The following is a 17,295-nucleotide window of genomic DNA, read 5'->3' as shown; positions in this document are numbered from 1 at the left end:
TTTGATTATGATGTGATTTGGAAGAATGGTTGGAGGGAGGGAAAGAGGATAGATTTTAGGGGGTGTGAATGCGAAAATTGCGTAGGACCGTGTATTCTACATTTGACAACACTTTAGTACGTGTAATAATTATCTGGAATTTGCAAAAGAAACCACTCTTACAGTTCAAATAACAAAAAGTTATTTTTTGAGTGAAATACAACCAAAACTGTTAAGAATAATTAGTTGCTAATGCTATGAGCTTTCATTTTCTAAACAGTTGCTAATTTTAACGACACCTATTTGCAGCTCAATTTAACTAATTCTAACAACACTTGGCTGCAACCCAATTTAATCTCTTATAAAAAATAATAATAGAGAGATTATTTCGTCCTAAATTTAAAAATGTTAAGGACTAATTTGATTGTTTTTTTGTCTGAACTGAAACGTGAAAAATTTGTCCAAGACCAAATTACATCTTCACTCTTTTTAAATACAAAGCTATGTTATGGCTTTAAATAGGACCTTTGCAAGTGTACGGTGAGATTAAACCACTCAGATTAGTCGACTTTTGACATTAATCCCAAGTTTTTTTTTTAAAAAAAAAGTTACATGCAATGAAGTTGAAGTTTTGAATTTGATTCACATACACAAACACATTTTGTTTAAAGATTTTCTTACAATTTTTCACCGCTAATCATCCATAACCGTTACATTATAAAAAAAAATGCTTGAATTTTGTTATAACTCCTCCAGTCTTGTGTTTACATTTCCAAAATTTTTAATTTTTAATTTTAACTACTGGTTCAGGTATAATAAAGGAGGTTAATAACTACCAACTAGTTATTAATATTACTTCTTTTTGGTTACAAGTTATTAATATTACTTTCAGTGTAGAGGAACATAAAAAAAGATAAAAGAAGAGGTTAATAAATAAGTAATAACCTCGTGTTCTATTATGAAAAAAATGAAAAATTTATTTTGGTCTTATTTATAAGAAAAAGTCACAATATTTAAAATATATTTATTGCTTAAATTTTTTAATCCTTACTTTAATGTTTGCCTTTTAATATTAACAGATATATTTAATATTTTACAAGTTTTTATGATAGTATATTTGTAAAAATATTAAAAAAAGTTACGACAACCGATGATTATTTTGGTTTTAAATTTTTTTCTCTTTTTGTTTTGATAATAAGGAATATCTATGTGTAGGTGTCCCCTCTACGTGCATTACATTCCACAACAAAATATAGCAAATGAGTGTAGGCAGAGAACAAAATTGATGTAGCTTGCTGGAAAATCCAACTTCCATACGTCACAAGAATAGCTCTTCACACCTACACGTGTGCTCACACCTCTTTTCTACACTTGCATGTAACAATGATGATAGTAGTGTTACATGTCAAAGCCACATACATATTCTTTTCCATCTTAGCTGAATTGAGCTAATTCCCTTTCAACTCTGAAGCTGCTATGGATTTTCTGAATTTCTTGCTGAATTTGTTTGTCCCTCCAGCAAGTTTGATCACATTGGCTTTCTCATGGCCAGCACTTTGTTTCCTCAATGCCTGTGAGTGGCTCTTTAACTATAATTATGGTGAAGATATGGATAGTAAAGTTGTCATCATCACTGGAGCATCTTCTGCCATTGGAGAGGCAAGTTGCCAAAATGTTTGTATTAAAGTTTTTTTATATGCATGTATCTTAGTTTTTTCATGTGTATGATTTGGAAAATGCAGCAAATTGCATATGAGTATGCAATAAGGAGAGCAAATTTAATGTTGGTGGCACGAAGAGAGCATAGGCTAATAGGAATTGCTGAGAATGCAAGGCGAATCGGAGCAAGACATGTTATGATTATGGCAGCAGATGTTGTCAAGGAAGATGATTGTAGAAGATTTGTTAATGAAACCATAAATGTCTTTGGTCGTGGTATGTTTCTTTGGATCATCATATTTGAGTTTATCTACTCATATAAACACTTGTGAGAATGTTCGGAATAGCTTACGAAAACAGCTTATAGCTTATATGAAGCAGTTGGACTTTACTTTACATTTTGTTATAAAAATAGCTTATATATAGGCACTTATATGATAAGAGCACAAGTTATAAGCGATTAATTAAGTTGTTTATTCAAACATTAAGCTTATTGCACTAAGGTCTAGCTAGCTACCACCTTTCACATCATTCATATTGCACAGTAATTAACTAATGACCTAAGTTTATACTGTAATTCTATATACATTTAAATTATATCACCATGACTCTTTAAATTAATAAAGAAAATTTTGTTTGTGTGACTGTGAGTGCAGTAGATCACCTTGTAAATACAGTAAGTTTGGGACATACATTCTACTTTGAAGAAGTTACAGACACCTCAGTTTTTCCTGTTCTCTTGGTGAGAATTTCAATTTGCATATAGTTTAAATTTCAATCTTCGCTTCCCTAATTCATTTAAAATTAAAAGATATAGATATTGTTACGCTGCTTGATCATATTATTATGAGATAATGTGGTCTTTTTAGGATATTAATTTTTGGGGGAATGTTTATCCGACGTTGGTGGCTCTTCCTTACCTTCACCAAAGCAACGGTCGTGTTATTATCAATGCATCAGTTGAGAGTTGGCTACCTTTGCCAAGGATGAGTTTGTTTGGTGTAAGCATTTGACATTAACTCTGTGTTTTATTAATGAATGTTGCTTTTAGTTTCTTCAAACTACGCAAGTTGTTTATGTTAATTTAATTTTGCTGTTCTGTTTGGTTATGATTCTCTAAATATATTATGTGCATGTAATGTAAGGCTGCAAAGGCAGCGCTAGTAAACTTCTATGAGACGCTGCGATTTGAATTGAAAGACGAGGTTGGAGTAACGATAGCAACACACGGTTGGATTGGAAGTGAAATGACGAGAGGCAAGTTCATGCTAGAGGAGGGGGCTGACATGCAGTGGAAGGAAGAAAGAGAAGTAAGTCCTTGCTACAAATTGCATTTGCACTTGTACACTATAGTTATAGTCAATTGGACATGGTTGGTATTGGAAAAATGGACTTTATAATAAATGACAAAGTGCTAAATAAAAAAACGATAGATAACGTGAATAAGTGAACTGTGTTTTATCAATAGAATGATATACCATGTAATTATTGCTAAAATTAGGCGTGTTATGATCTCGTTTCTCTGGACTTAAATTTAAGCAAAAAAGTACATGTATGTGGTCTATATTTTTAGACCTGATACATGTACTTTTTTGCTTACATTTAAGTCCGAAGTAGTACATACTAATTTGATTTGTGATGATTGATTGATGAATTTAGATGCATGTGAGTGGTGAAGCAGTAGAAGAATTTGCAAGGTTGATTGTAAGTGGGGCATGTAGAGGAGATGCATATGTGAAGTTTCCTAGTTGGTATGATGTATTCTTGCTGTATAGGGTTTTTGCTCCAAATGTTCTCAATTGGGCATTTAGGCTTCTTATTTCCCCACAAGGGACAAGGAGAGTTTCTTCTTATTTAGGGACAGGAAGATCCCTTGACACTGTCACTGGTGGTATGGGGAAACCTATGTTGGAGGGAACTTCTCCTAGACATCACACAGGCATGGTTCCACTTACATTCTCTGGCCAATTGAGTCACCAGATGCAACAAAAGATGGATTGAATTGAATGAAGACATCTGCGTTTGTGCTAGATACTTTTGCTTATTCACTTGTATTAAGTAATGTTGCATTCTTGCTAGAGTCATGCTCTGTGGACCTATAATGTCATGTGGTAAGTTTTCATACTTGTGTTAAAATTGAAAATAAACTTGTACTGAATACCAAAAAAACTCTCTTTGTATGAACCCCATTCTCCCTCATTTTAAGATGGGCATTGTGAGAATGGATGAATAGCTTTTTGTTTGCTTGTGTGATTTTAATAACCCCGTAAGTGTTTTTGCCAAAATGTTGAGTTGCTCAAAGTTTCTCATTGTTTTTTTATCGAACCAACACTGATCAAGTCATAGTCTCGCCATACAAACGAAAAGAACCGTCAACTAAAGTATGACATTAATCATCATGAGAATAATGAACGACTCTTAAGTCTTGTTCCACGTGGACCAACTATCGTCAAAGTGAGCCAAAACCAACTTGCCCTAATCTATATTGCGAAAAAGATGAGCCTATTATATTTTTGTTAGAAAAGTAAAAGAAAATGTTTTGACAAACACTAGACGGGAATGCGAGTGTTTGATATGCTAAAAGATAAATATTTAATAGAACATAATATTGCTAAAAGATAAAAATTTAATAAAACATAATAACGCAAGACAAAATTACCTCCCAAATGTTTGCTAGAGAAATAAAACTCGTTAATGAATAATGTTTTCTCAAATCAATCAATTGAGCTCAAACGATTAATCACATAAAATAAAATGACAAATTGTTTAGAAAAACCGATCTATAAGAAACAATTCATGATCATGAACAATTTTAATTAATTTGTGACCGAATTTCAAATTACTATAATATCTTCTCCTGAATTTAATAAATTTCGGACCAAATTTCAAATTACCATAGTCTCTTTTCTTGAACCAGAGTGTTAACACCCAGTAATGTTTCCTCAAAACCCGCGAACCACCTCATCTGTTTAGTTTATGAAAGCAAGTGAGAGGAAAAGGAGTTTTAATGGAAGTCAAGAGTTTGAACTTGGTAAATCTATTGCAATCTTGCATAACAAACAAATCACTATCTTCCGCCAAAATCATCCACGCTCGAATCTTCCGTTTCACTCTTTTCTCCGACACATTTCTCTCTAACCACCTCATAGAACTCTACTCCAAATGCAATCAAATCACTTCCGCACACCATGTGTTCGACAAAATTCCCCACAAAAACATCTTCTCATATAACGCCATTTTATCCGCATTTTGCAAATCCAACAACTTGCAAAATGCTTGTCGTTTGTTTCTTCAAATGCCGGAAAGGAACACAGTGTCTTTGAACACCATCATCACCACCATGGTGAAAAATGGATATGAAAGACAAGCATTGGATACTTATGATTCAATGATGGTATATGAGTCGGTCAAACCTTCGCATATAACGTTTGCTACTGTTTTTAGTGCTTGTGGTGGTTTAAAAGATGTAAATTGTGGTAGAAAAAATCATGGGTTGGTGTTAAAAGTTGGTTTTGATAGTAATATTTATGTGAGTAATGCTCTTTTGTGTATGTATGCGAAGTGTGGATTAAATGCGGATGCTTTTCGTGTTTTTGAGGGGATTGATGAACCGAATGAGGTTACTTTTACTACAATGATGGGTGGATTATCGCAAACGAATCAAGTTAAAGAAGCTTTGGAATTGTTTAGACTTATGTTGAGAAAAGGGATTCGTGTTGATTCTGTTTCGTTGTCTACTATCTTGGGTATTTGTGCAAAAGGAGTGTCTTTTGGTGTTAGTGATGATGGTTGTGGTTTATCGACTAATGCACAAGGAAAACAGATACATACTCTCGCGGTTAAACATGGGTTTGAGAGAGATCTTCATTTGAGTAATTCTTTGCTTGATATGTATGCTAAAACTGGGGATATGGATAGCGCTGAAATTTTTTTTGAAAATTTGGATAAGCACAGTGTTGTTTCTTGGAATATAATGATATCTGGGTATGGGAACAGATGCGACAGTGAGAAAGCTCTTGAGTGTTTTCAAAGGATGCAGTGTTGTGGATATGAACCAGATGATGTTACTTATATTAATATGCTGACAGCGTGTGTTAAATCTGGGGATGTTAAAGTTGGGCGTCAAATATTTGACTGCATGTCGAGCCGGAGTTTGATTTCATGGAATGCCATTCTTTCGGGTTATAACCAAAGTGCAGATCATGGAGAGGCAGTTGAACTGTTTAGAAAGATGCAGTTTCAATGGCAGAATCCTGATAGGACTACTTTGGCCGTCATTCTTAGTTCATGTGCTGAAATGGGACTTCTTGAGGCTGGAAAACAGGTTCATGCTGTTTCTCAAAAGCTTGGATTTTATGATGATGTGTATGTTGCAAGTAGCCTTATTAATGTGTACTCGAAATGTGGGAAAATGGAGGTGTCTGAGCATGTATTCAGTAAACTGTCTGAACTAGATGTTGTTTGTTGGAACTCAATGATAGCAGGGTTCTCAATCAATTCTCTTGAACAAGATGCTTTGGTTTTTTTTAAACGGATGAGACAATTTGGCTTCTTTCCTTCCGAATTTTCTTTTGCTACCATAGCAAGCTCTTGTGCGAAACTTTCCTCCTTGTTTCAAGGACAACAAATCCATGCTCAGATTATAAAAGATGGTTATGTAGACGATGTATTTGTGGGGAGTTCTCTCGTAGAAATGTATTGTAAATGTGGAGATGTAGGCGCAGCCAGATGTTATTTTGATATGATGCCTGGTAAAAATATTGTTACTTGGAATGAAATGATACACGGTTATGCACATAATGGTTATGGTCTTGAAGCTGTATCCCTTTATAAGGACATGATTTCATCTGGTGAAAAACCTGATGATATTACTTTTGTTGCTGTATTAACTGCTTGTAGCCACTCGGCATTGGTAGATGAAGGGGTTGAAATATTCAGTTCAATGCTACAAAAATTCGAAGTGGTGCCAAAGTTGGATCATTATACTTGCATCATAGATTGTCTGGGCCGAGCAGGGAGGTTTAATGAAGTGGAAGTTATTCTAGATACCATGCCGTATAAAGATGACACAATTGTATGGGAGGTTGTGTTAAGCTCATGCCGTGTTCATGCTAACGTGAGCTTAGCAAAAAGAGCAGCTGAGGAACTCCATCGACTGAACCCACGAAATTCTGCGCCTTATGTGCTTCTTGCCAACATGTATTCTTCTATGGGAAGATGGGATGATGCACAGGTTGTTAGAGATCTTATGAGTGATAACCAGATACATAAGGATCCTGGTTATAGCCGGAGTGAATTCAGGTATGATGTGCAAAGCATCATGTAAAGCAAACAACAGTTTTTTCTTGCTTGGAGATAAACTCAATTCTACAAGATCTCATTAATTTCTACAAAGGGTGCTGTGCTCTCAAATCACATCTACGGAGAGAGTTTATACGGTTCTAAATTTCTATATCTCCTTGAAGATGGTTAATAATTGTCCTGAAGGTATTTTAGTAAGTACCGTCTGAAATCCAACTCACTGACTGCTTACTAAAATGGAGTTTCATGCCATATGTATCACTATACTTGCAGCGTACATTGTTTGAAGCTGAGCTAAACAGGGCAGTTTCATGAATTAGAAGTCAATCAAGATTATGGGAGGTTGTGTTATGATCGTGCTGTATTCATGCTAACTTAAGCTTAGCAAAAAGATAAGACGAGTTTCTTGCCAACACGTATTCTTGTTTGGGAAATTTTGATGATGCACAATTTGTTAGAGATCTTATGAGTGATAGCCAATTCTATAAGGACCCCTCGCTATTTACTCTGCAAAACAAACAATATTGGTTGGTTATAAACTCAATTATACAAGATCACAGTAATTTATACAGTGAGAGTGTGAGCTCTCAAACCGTCTCTGCTGAGAACTTAATTTCTCCAACAGCTGCTCTCGTTGAGTGAAACTGCCCCAAGTTAATAAGGATTAGTTTCACTGGTCTTGATTTCTATTTTCTATATATCTCCTTGAAGATGGTTAATAATTCTCCTCATGACAGCACTTTGATAACTATCAACGGAAATCCAACTTATTGGTTGCTTATTAGACTGGAGTTCCATACCATCTGGATTACATATTTCAGATGCATGGTAGTATAGAGTTTAAACTAATTGGAAATTTCATGGAACACTTATCTTGTACAAATTACTACCTGTCAATTTTTGAAGGCAGAGTCCTCTGCTATTGTTGATTGTCACCTTTCATGTCTCTAAAGAATTTCCTTATGCAGACACTTTCTCTTGTGATCCGTCTATCTCTGTGAGTGTGTGAGATTAAGATTTAACATTATTTGTCTTAGAATTTGTGATTGAGTCTACCACAATCTCACAAAACCAGCTTGTGAGGTGACGATGCCCCCACTTGTAAACACTTGTTCATGTCATATCACTTCAAATGTGGAACTCTTAACCCTCCCCCTCACGCCCATGACTGAGACATTTGAAGATAGCCTCTGAACCAAACCAAACCGATATTTAGTTTGGTTTACTTCTACTTTTGAAAAATGCTGAAAATCAAATCAAACTGAGCCGATTACATCATATAGCGATCCTTTTACAATATTAAATTTACTTAATATTTAGCATAATTATTATTTAATAATCTTTAAAATATTAATAAATAAGAAATATTTATCATGCAATTTTTTTTACCAGCAAGTAACAATTTTTCTTTCTTTTTTTGGTGATTGTGAAAAATATTAATTCATATCAATATTTTTCTGGAATCGTTTCAGATTGAATCAAAATTAATATAAGGAAAATTTATAAATAATTCTAAAGAATATTCTTCTACCCTGAATAATATTCTACAATGGATGTATTTTAAAATCACAAGTTCGAAATTTTTCAGTAGTTTTTCATTCCATCACAGACACTCTACCAATGTCACCAACAGTCTACCAAATTTTTCTGTAGTCCCAATATCACCAAATGGCTCTTTCTTCTTTACATAATCTACTATTTTATTGTTTGCTTTGTGGCTTATTAATCCTTAGGTACGTTCTTTTTGTTAATGGCATTGGATGCATTGATCCTATTTTTGTTTTAATATTATGATTTATAGGTTTGTGGTTTTGTTTTGCTCAAAAAAAGAACAAGTTTGTTGTTTTATTTATTTATTTACGACAATCAACATGTTTTTATACTATTTACTTTTGATCTTTTTGACTTCTAGTTTCTAGCATTAAACATTGTTAATCTTTTACGAAGAGTTTAAAGAGTTATAAATAACGATCTTTTTGACTTCTAGTTTCTAGCATTAAACATTGTTAATCTTTTACTAAAAGTTTAAAGGGTTATGAATAACAATGTAGTGTCTCATAAGATCTATGAATATAATATTTTTTTGGTTTTATTTTGGTATAGTTATTGTATTTGAAGGTTGGTTTTCGGCAAGCTATGGTGCCATTTTCATGAAATGGATGCCATCAATATCAATTAAATTAGGTTATTTTATTTTGTGCAGATTTTGCAGCAAAACTGGACCGAAGAGATTTGTGAGGATGTTCAAAAGATACAGTGATATGCTGGGTACTATTCTTTTTTGATATTTCTATATTAAAAACTTCTTTAAAACTACCAACTATTAGATATAATTAAAGGGATATAACATGCATTCAAACAAACTTACGAAATTAGATAAAGGACATTCAGCCGGCGGACTTAATTTTAAGTAACACTTTCGTTTTAACCAAAGAAAAAAAGTAACGTTTTCATTTTTATCTTTCTTTTTCTTGTTTTAATTATTTATGTTATAATTAGATCCTTTCAAAAAAAAATGTTATAATTAGATAACACTTTCATCCTTTATTTTTTTTTCTTTTCAATTTAGTACTTTAAATTTAAAGTGTCAACATTGTTACCCTTTTAATAAAATCAAAATAAAAAAATTCCTAGAAAAAAAACTTCAAAAAAATCATCAAGCTCATAAACAAACCCAAATCTTCATCATACAAACATGAAAACCCAAATTTGATTAAAAAAAATTCATCAAACTCATAAACAAACTCTTTGATTTGCTTTCTTATATATTCAACTTTTTGTCCATTAATAAACAATGTGAGACTAAACACTCACACTTGAACCCTAACAATCTCCTCATAAAGTGTGAGTGCCCACCTCATATATTGGTTCAAATATCATGGTTCACTTCCACTCCTCCACCAAGTTAAATCAGGGTTTTAATACCAGTTGTTGAGGAGTCCAAAGGAACGCCGAGAGCAACAACAAGTCAATGTTATAGAATCACAAGAGAGAGTGACATCACATCCCCATCCAAAAATCTTAATTAAAACATTAGAGATATCAGTTATATCTCTTATATATTCGACATTTTATTCATCAATAGTCAATGTGTGATGAACCAATAACACCTTGAACTCAACAATTTTAAAAGTCAAACCTGTATGAATAAATAATTTTAAAAGTAAAGGATATGGAATTTTCAAAAGTTAAATTCCAAAAAATTAACAAATTATTTGGCCACACAAATATATTGATCGACCCCTCAAAAAAATTTGATTGAAAATGTAAATTATAACCACTCTTTAGAAAATAGAAAGTAAATTCCTTCCTTCAAAAAATAGATAGTAAATAACAAACAATTAAAAAGATAATGTACAACCAATATTCATATGAGCTCTACACCGCCATAAAAATTGTTAATTTTTCAACTCTACGATTTTTAATTAGAGGAATTTAAACTCTACGATTGTGTAAAGGGTTTGAAATTTACTTGTGTTTATAGTGATTGAAATATACGACTTGATCGACTTCCCTACACTTAACACATGGTCCAATGAATAAAGGCAGATAGTTAAGAGACAATTGGATACAACTAGTTGTGAGACAATTTTTGAGACAACTATAAATTTATAAAAAAAAAATATGTATTAATACGGAAACCAAAATAATAGAGAGAAACTAAAAACATAATGTGAGTATGAGAAAAAAAATTATCACAAAAGTTGTCATTTGTACAAATATCGTATACAAACAACGATTGTTATTTTTTTATATTTTTTTGTCGAGTAAACAGGTGCTTAGAAAATAGATAGAAATTTACATTGTAAGATAAATAAATAGGTGTTTAGAGTTTGAACTCTGACTCCTATATATATGGCAATAAAAGTGGGCGATGTGGCAAATTTTTATTGGAGTGTGTCAAAGAGAGTGTTAGAGGGTGTGACCCTAGCATTTCTCATTATACAATCTCTCTAACAAGTGATTAACTCAGTGATTTTATTAAAATTAGTAATTTATGGCCAAAGATAAAATGTAAGAGTACATCTATTTATACATATTTCCATTATTTCAAAATTTGCGTTGTTTGTTCCTTCTCACACCTTATATGCTGGTGATATTACGATTTTTTTGTAAGGGCATGACATCTTGTATAAATGCTTTGAGGGAACTCTTCACAAAATATGGTCAAGCTTATGGACAAATCTTCAATACCAGCAAATCAACATTGTATTCAGATCAATTTCGCCTGCTAGAGTGCAACAGTTGTTAAATCTAATTGGTTTCAAAATAGGAAAGGAACTTTTCCTTTTAACTATCTCGGAGTTCCTATTTTTAAAGGTAGGCCAAAAGCAAGATATCTCCAACCTATAGCAAACAAAGTCTGAGGCCAAGTTGTCTGCTTGGAAAGCATCTCTGCTTTCTATTGCTGGGAGAGTACAACTTGGCAAGCTAACACATACTATTATGGCATATGATTGGCCTTTATCTTTGTTGAAAGAGTTTGAACGCTATATCAGAAATTTCATCTGAAGTGGTGATGTCTCAAAGAGAAAGTTGGTCGCTGTGGCACGGAAAAAAGTTTGTAAACCTTTGGCTCAGGGAGGTTTGGACATTAGATCTTTGATTGATTTGTTTAAATCAAGCATCTAATCTTAAACTTCTCTGGGAATTACTTCATTCAGAAGAATCTTGGTCTGACCTATTTATGAGTAGAGTGATCAGTGATGGAAAACACTATCAATCATCATATTTATTTATTCCTCTATTTGGTCAACCATGAAAGCTGAATATGATACAACTGTGGAAAACTCTAGTTGGCTTCTGGGAAACGGGGAAGACGTAAAATTCTGGACACATGATTGGTGTGGAAGCTCTTTTTTGAATTTAATTCCCAATGCAACTCCTGAGATAAATGATCAACTAAATGTGGGTGATTTTATTCATAACTTTCAGTGGAATCTGCCTCAAGACTTCACTGTCAAACTTCCATAATTAACTTAACTTGTCCTTCAAGTTACAATCCCCGTAGATTAAAAGAAGGATCAGTTAATTTGGAAGCATACAACTGATGGAGGTTTGTCCTTGAAAGATGCATATAATTTCAAATGTCATTAGCTACAAGAAGTCTCATGGAGAATAATGAGATTTGAAATGTTTCTCTTACAACAAATAACTCACTACTACCAGCAGGGAGTTCAATGTCTGAATTCACAATTTTGAAGTCTTTCAAGTGTAATATAAACCCTCCCAAAGATAATGTCATCAAGGAAGTTTTGTGGTGTCCCCCCATTATCAATTAGATTAAATGTAACTGTGATGTTGCATCTCTTGGTAATTATGGAATATCTTCTTGTGGAGAGATCTTTAGAAACAATAATGCTCAATTTGAAGGTTGTTTCGCTGAAGGTCTATGCTCCAGTAATTCTTTGAGTGCTGAACTGATTGGTGCCATGAGAGCCATGGAGATAGCGAAGGACCGAAATTGGAGAAATTTCTGGTTAGAGACAGATTCAATGCTAATGGTTTTGGCATTCAAATCGTCCCAGAGGGGTGCCTTGGAAATTAAGGAATAGATGGTACAATTGCTTAAATTTTATTTCCTCTATCTATTTTTTGGTTTCTTGTATATATATAGAGAATTGTGTTGATAAGGTAGCTAATATTTGTTTAACTTTGAACGCCTTTGTATTTTATGATGTCATTCTTGTAGATGTTAGAGCAGCTTATGTACGGGTGGCACTTTGGTGACATTAATGTCACGGTGACATTAAATCTGAACCACACATTGCCATTGCCATTGCATCTGGGCCACACAACACATCTAATGTCACCCAATGTGTGGCCCAGATTTAATGTCACCGTGACATTAATGTCACACAAGTATTTCCCCTTATGTACATAACATGCTAGGTATGCCTAGTTATAGGTTTTCCTTCAACCGAAGATGTCTTGGTGTTATCCCCTCTTTTTTTTAACAATTTTTTTAGTTGAATATATTTTGGGCGAGCAAGCCTCTGCTGCTCCCTAGTTTAAATATATATATATATATATATATATATATATATATATATATATATATATATATATATATTTTACACATAAATTGAAGAAAACATTCATAAAATGTTATAGGGAAAATGGAATAGTTAAAGGTGGGTGGTGGTCAAAGGTCTTGAGTTAGTTGCTACTAAGAATTGAAATAGTTTATTGTTGAATGGGATGCATCTGAAGCATTGTAGTTGTTGGAAGTTGGTTCTCTTCCGTTTGTCAAAGTCTAAAGTGCGTCATATTCTTTGCAAGATGAATTATGCTCAGATTCCTTTGCAAAGTTTGATCGTAATTTACCTATGTCTAATCATATATTTTTTATCATTATATTACTAACTTTGTCTCTTCTAGCGGTGGCTCATGCGCTAGTAGGAGAAGCTACATTTTTAACTAATTTTGTTATTTATTTCCATATCCTTTATTGTATTGAATCTATTATTATTATTATTATTAATAAAATGCAATAAGCAATGTTTTCTTATAAAAAAAAAAACTTTGCCTCGTTTACTTTGTTGCTAGATAAGAGGTTGGTTGACTAATGTCGTGGCAGTTAGTTTTTTTTTTTTTACGGTCTTATGTTTGAGACTTATCCCTTTTTGAGAAGAAAAAAAAAACAAGACATGTGAATTTTATTTGGTTAGGTGTTTTTTCTTGACCCAACAAATACATTTATTAAAATAAGGTAAATGCTAATGAGTTTTCTCATAACACTCTTTAAAGATCTTAAATGATAACTTTTAATTAAAATTTGTGTATTTAACGCATTAAAAATTTTACCTTTGACTTTTTTAAAAAAACTTTTTTCGGTCACATTTATAAGCAATTTTTAATTTTTTAGATTTATTAAATAATTGATGTATCTGGATTATAATATAGTCTAGATACATCGGTTATTTAATGAATCTAAATTTGAAATTTTAAAGAGTATCCGGGACACTCATTAGCTTTGACTCAATTCAATGTACCAAATTGATATTAATGTTAATTGAACATATTTATATTCACATTTTTAGAAATTATTTTAAAAATTATTTTAATTCTTTGGATGTTACTATTCACATTTTGGTCAAAAAAATAAAGACCATATTTGTTACGAAAAAAGATTCCAAAAATAAAAAATAAGGCAATTTATTTTTTAAAAAATATCCAAAATTAAAATGATATAATGTTTTTTTATCAAAATATTTAGTTTTTAATGTCCTCATATAATCTTTTTTTTTTGATCAAATATCCTTATGTAAAAGTTATTTTACACATATTCATACAACTATGCAAAATAAAAACAACAATATGATATATTCTTTTATTCATGATGAATAATCGACAATATGTAGTTTTTTTTATTTAATAAATAGGTTTCTTCAAATGATAATATTTTTTTTATAGATAATTGGTTATTTTAAATTTGTTTAAAATTTATTTACATATAATGGATAAATATCAACTTGAGTCTAGATGAACCACCCTTTGATTTCCACATGTCACCAACTCACCATTCTAGTTAAATATAGATATAGATATAGATTTAGGAATTTATTTTAGGGGAAGATGTGGATTTAGGATGAATCATAATTAAAAGTATTATAAAAAAAAAGTAGTAGACTTTTTTTTATATATATATCGAGGTTTTAAGTGATGCATTGTATATTTCATAATATTGAACAATCTAATGGATAATTTTGCTTATCCAAATGGATAACTCCTATTAATTTCATTAAAGGAAAAAGGTAAAGTCATTGTATTTCACAAAAAATAACAAAATTTATTAAAAGAAAACCTTAAATGACCATTAAAAAATTGAAGCTAGTAGAATTATTTGCCTATATATATCGAGGTTCTACGACAAAGATAAAGAAAAAAAAAATATTGAATATAACAAAAAACAAGTTTGAAATATGGAGGGCAGTATCAAGTGCAATTGCAACTATGTTCCACTCACTCCAATCAGCTTCTTGGAGCATTCAACCATTGTTTACGGTGATAAAGTCTCTATCATCTACGGTGATGTGACTTACACGTGGTCTCAGACTCATCAACGATGCATCAAACTTGCTTCTTCAATTTCTCAACTCGGTGTTTCCCCTAATGATGTGGTTTGTTTTTCATATCCATTTTCTTACATTTTTTCTTTGTCAATATTCAATAATGTTTAATTTGTACTATGTATTAAATTAATTTTGTTAATAAATGGATTGAATTTTTTAAAAGAATTTCACCAAACTAATGGATTGTTTTCATCCATCAATTCCAATTCATCTAATCTATCAATTTTGCCACATGTAGCTATGTATTAAATTGTATCCTAGTGATCTCTCTATTGGATTTAAATTCATTTATAAATTATTATAATTATAATTCGGTCTAAAATTCCTTGTTGATGATTTGTGTTTGTTTTGAATTTGCACTTATTTGGTCAGGTTGCTGTGCTTGCTCATAATATTCCAGCCACATATGAGCTACAATTTGCTGTTCCAATGTCAGGAGCTGTTCTCTGCACCCTCAATACTCACCAAGATTCATCAATGATTTCATTGTTATTGAATCATTGTGATGCCAAAATTCTTTTTGTTGATCATCAATTACTTGATGTTGCCAAAGGAGCACTTGAAATCTTGTCAAAATCAACAACCAAGCTTCCAATCTTGGTCTTAATTTTGGACTCTGATGATCAACCATCACCTAACAACACATTGATCTATGAGAATCTTATAGCTGAAGGGAAACTTGATTTTGAGGTGAGGAGACCAAAGGATGAATGTGATACAATTTCAATCAGTTACACTTCTGGAACCACATCAACTCCTAAGGGTGTAATCTTTAGCCATAGAGGTGCCTATCTTAATTCTTTGGCTACAATTATTATTAATGAAATGAAATCCACATCAGTGTATTTATGGTGTGTTCCAATGTATCATTGCAATGGATGGTGTGTCCCTTGGAGTATTGCTGCTCAAGGTGGCACAAATGTTTGCCTAAGAAATGTAACTGATAAAGATATATTTGACAATATCTTTAAGCACAATGTAACTCACATGGGAGGAGCACCAGCACTTCTGAACATGTTAATAAATTCACCAATTAGGAAGCCGCTTACCGGGAAGGTGGTAGTCATGAGTGGCGGTGCTCCACCGCCACCAGATATTTTTTCTAGTGCGAAAGAACTAGGATTTGATGTAACTCATGCATATGGTATGACTGAAACTTATGGTCCTGCTTCAATTTGCACATGGAAGCCAGAATGGACTAGTCTGCCTCCAGACATGCAGGCGAAAATGAGGGTGCGTCAAGGAGTACAACATATTGGAATGGACGAACTTGATATAAAAGATCCTGTTACAATGAAGAGCGTGCCGGCTGATGCAAAAACCATTGGCGAGGTGATGTTTAGGGGAAACAATGTGATGAATGGATATCTCAAGGATTTGAAAGCAACCCGAGATGCATTTGAAGGTGGATGGTTTAGGACAGGCGACATGGGAGTAAAGCATCCTGATGGTTACATAGAAGTTACGGATCGCGCAACGGATGTTATCATATCCGGGGGTGAAAACATTAGCACAATTCAGTTGGAAGGTGTGATTTTTAGTCATCCAGCAGTTTTTGAGGCTGCTGTGGTTGGAAGACCAGATGAATATTGGGGAGAGACACCTTGTGCATTTGTGAAACTGAAGGAAGGGTACAATGCTACAGAAGAGGAGATAATACAATTTTGTCAGAAACATTTGCCTAGTTTTATGGCTCCTCAAACTGTTGTGTTTGGTGATCTACCAAAGACTTCAACTGGAAAGACACAGAAATATGTTCTGAGAGGGAAGGCAAAGGCTATGGGAAGCTTGTATAAGAAGAAAACATTAGCCGATTGTAATGCATTTCTAGGAAAATAAAGTAAAAATAAAATTGAATAAATAATACTCTTCAATGTTATGTGATTTCATGTTAATAGGTACTTTCAATTGTTATATGAACAGTTGTAAAAAATGTGTACTTGAGCATGTGAATTTGTTTTGCATGTAGAAAACATCAAATGAACTATACTTTGATCTTCTTTTCTTTTTTCTAGTGGGAGTTCAACATCTAGATTTTTAAACAACTGTTATTATCTTATAGCCTTGCTAAACATATCTTTTAGGGAGGAACGAAGAACTTTGATAGTGAGTTGTGACTAAACACTTGAGTAGAAGAAACTATTCTCGTAATATATTCAATAATTTAAATATGTGAAGAAATTTTCAAATCGTTCATTGGAGAGCCTATGTGCAAGTTAGGATGCGGTTTTTGAGTGGTTTGAAACATGGGTGAAAATGAAGGGTACAAATTCCTCCGACC

At 32.7% G+C, this 17,295-nt stretch overlaps 3 protein-coding genes across 4 annotated transcripts; all 3 read left to right on the top strand.

Annotated features, from left to right (window-relative positions):
• Nucleotides 1-1,142: 1,142 nt before the first annotated feature.
• On the top strand, nt 1,143-3,891 carry HSD5 (hydroxysteroid dehydrogenase 5). 2 transcript variants are annotated; one of them, XM_085712377.1, is made up of 6 exons: nt 1,143-1,638; nt 1,722-1,914; nt 2,295-2,380; nt 2,508-2,639; nt 2,784-2,948; nt 3,298-3,891. In XM_085712377.1, exons 1-6 carry the CDS (start codon nt 1,456-1,458, stop codon nt 3,637-3,639), a joined length of 1,101 nt encoding a protein of 366 aa, XP_085568503.1. In that variant the 5' UTR covers nt 1,143-1,455; the 3' UTR covers nt 3,640-3,891. The 2 variants fall into 2 exon arrangements, with proteins under 2 accessions (XP_085568503.1, XP_085568504.1); XM_085712378.1 differs by lacking the exon at nt 2,508-2,639.
• Nucleotides 3,892-4,462: 571 nt separating this feature from the next.
• Nucleotides 4,463-7,874, top strand: LOC146919128 (Pentatricopeptide repeat (PPR) superfamily protein). The gene has a single exon (XM_085712374.1). It carries the CDS (start codon nt 4,646-4,648, stop codon nt 6,962-6,964), a length of 2,319 nt encoding a protein of 772 aa, XP_085568500.1. The 5' UTR covers nt 4,463-4,645; the 3' UTR covers nt 6,965-7,874.
• Nucleotides 7,875-14,790: 6,916 nt separating this feature from the next.
• On the top strand, nt 14,791-17,019 carry LOC146919127 (butanoate--CoA ligase AAE1-like). Its single transcript, XM_085712375.1, has 2 exons — nt 14,791-15,062; nt 15,387-17,019. The coding sequence occupies exons 1-2, from the start codon at nt 14,865-14,867 to the stop codon at nt 16,851-16,853; spliced, it is 1,665 nt and encodes a 554-aa protein (XP_085568501.1). The 5' UTR covers nt 14,791-14,864; the 3' UTR covers nt 16,854-17,019.
• Nucleotides 17,020-17,295: the final 276 nt, after the last annotated feature.

The sequence above is a fragment of the Medicago sativa genome, chromosome 5, assembly GCF_051527215.1.
Source record: "Medicago sativa cultivar Bolivia chromosome 5, Bolivia_mono, whole genome shotgun sequence".
NCBI lineage: Eukaryota > Viridiplantae > Streptophyta > Magnoliopsida > Fabales > Fabaceae > Medicago > Medicago sativa.
Note: the sequence above shows the minus strand (reverse complement) of the source record. Positions and strands in the feature narration are given on the sequence as shown.

Excerpts from the sequence above, each read along its gene's own strand:
- HSD5 (XM_085712377.1), top strand. The coding sequence starts at position 1,456 with ATGGATTTTCTGAATTTCTTGCTGAATTTGTTTGTCCCTCCAGCAAGT. Across the intron at positions 1,639-1,721 it reads CATCTTCTGCCATTGGAGAG|CAAATTGCATATGAGTATGC; the intron begins GCAAGTTGCCAA and ends TGGAAAATGCAG. Across the intron at positions 2,949-3,297 it reads AGTGGAAGGAAGAAAGAGAA|ATGCATGTGAGTGGTGAAGC; the intron begins GTAAGTCCTTGC and ends TGATGAATTTAG.
- LOC146919128 (XM_085712374.1), top strand. The coding sequence starts at position 4,646 with ATGGAAGTCAAGAGTTTGAACTTGGTAAATCTATTGCAATCTTGCATA.
- LOC146919127 (XM_085712375.1), top strand. The coding sequence starts at position 14,865 with ATGGAGGGCAGTATCAAGTGCAATTGCAACTATGTTCCACTCACTCCA. Across the intron at positions 15,063-15,386 it reads GTGTTTCCCCTAATGATGTG|GTTGCTGTGCTTGCTCATAA; the intron begins GTTTGTTTTTCA and ends TTATTTGGTCAG.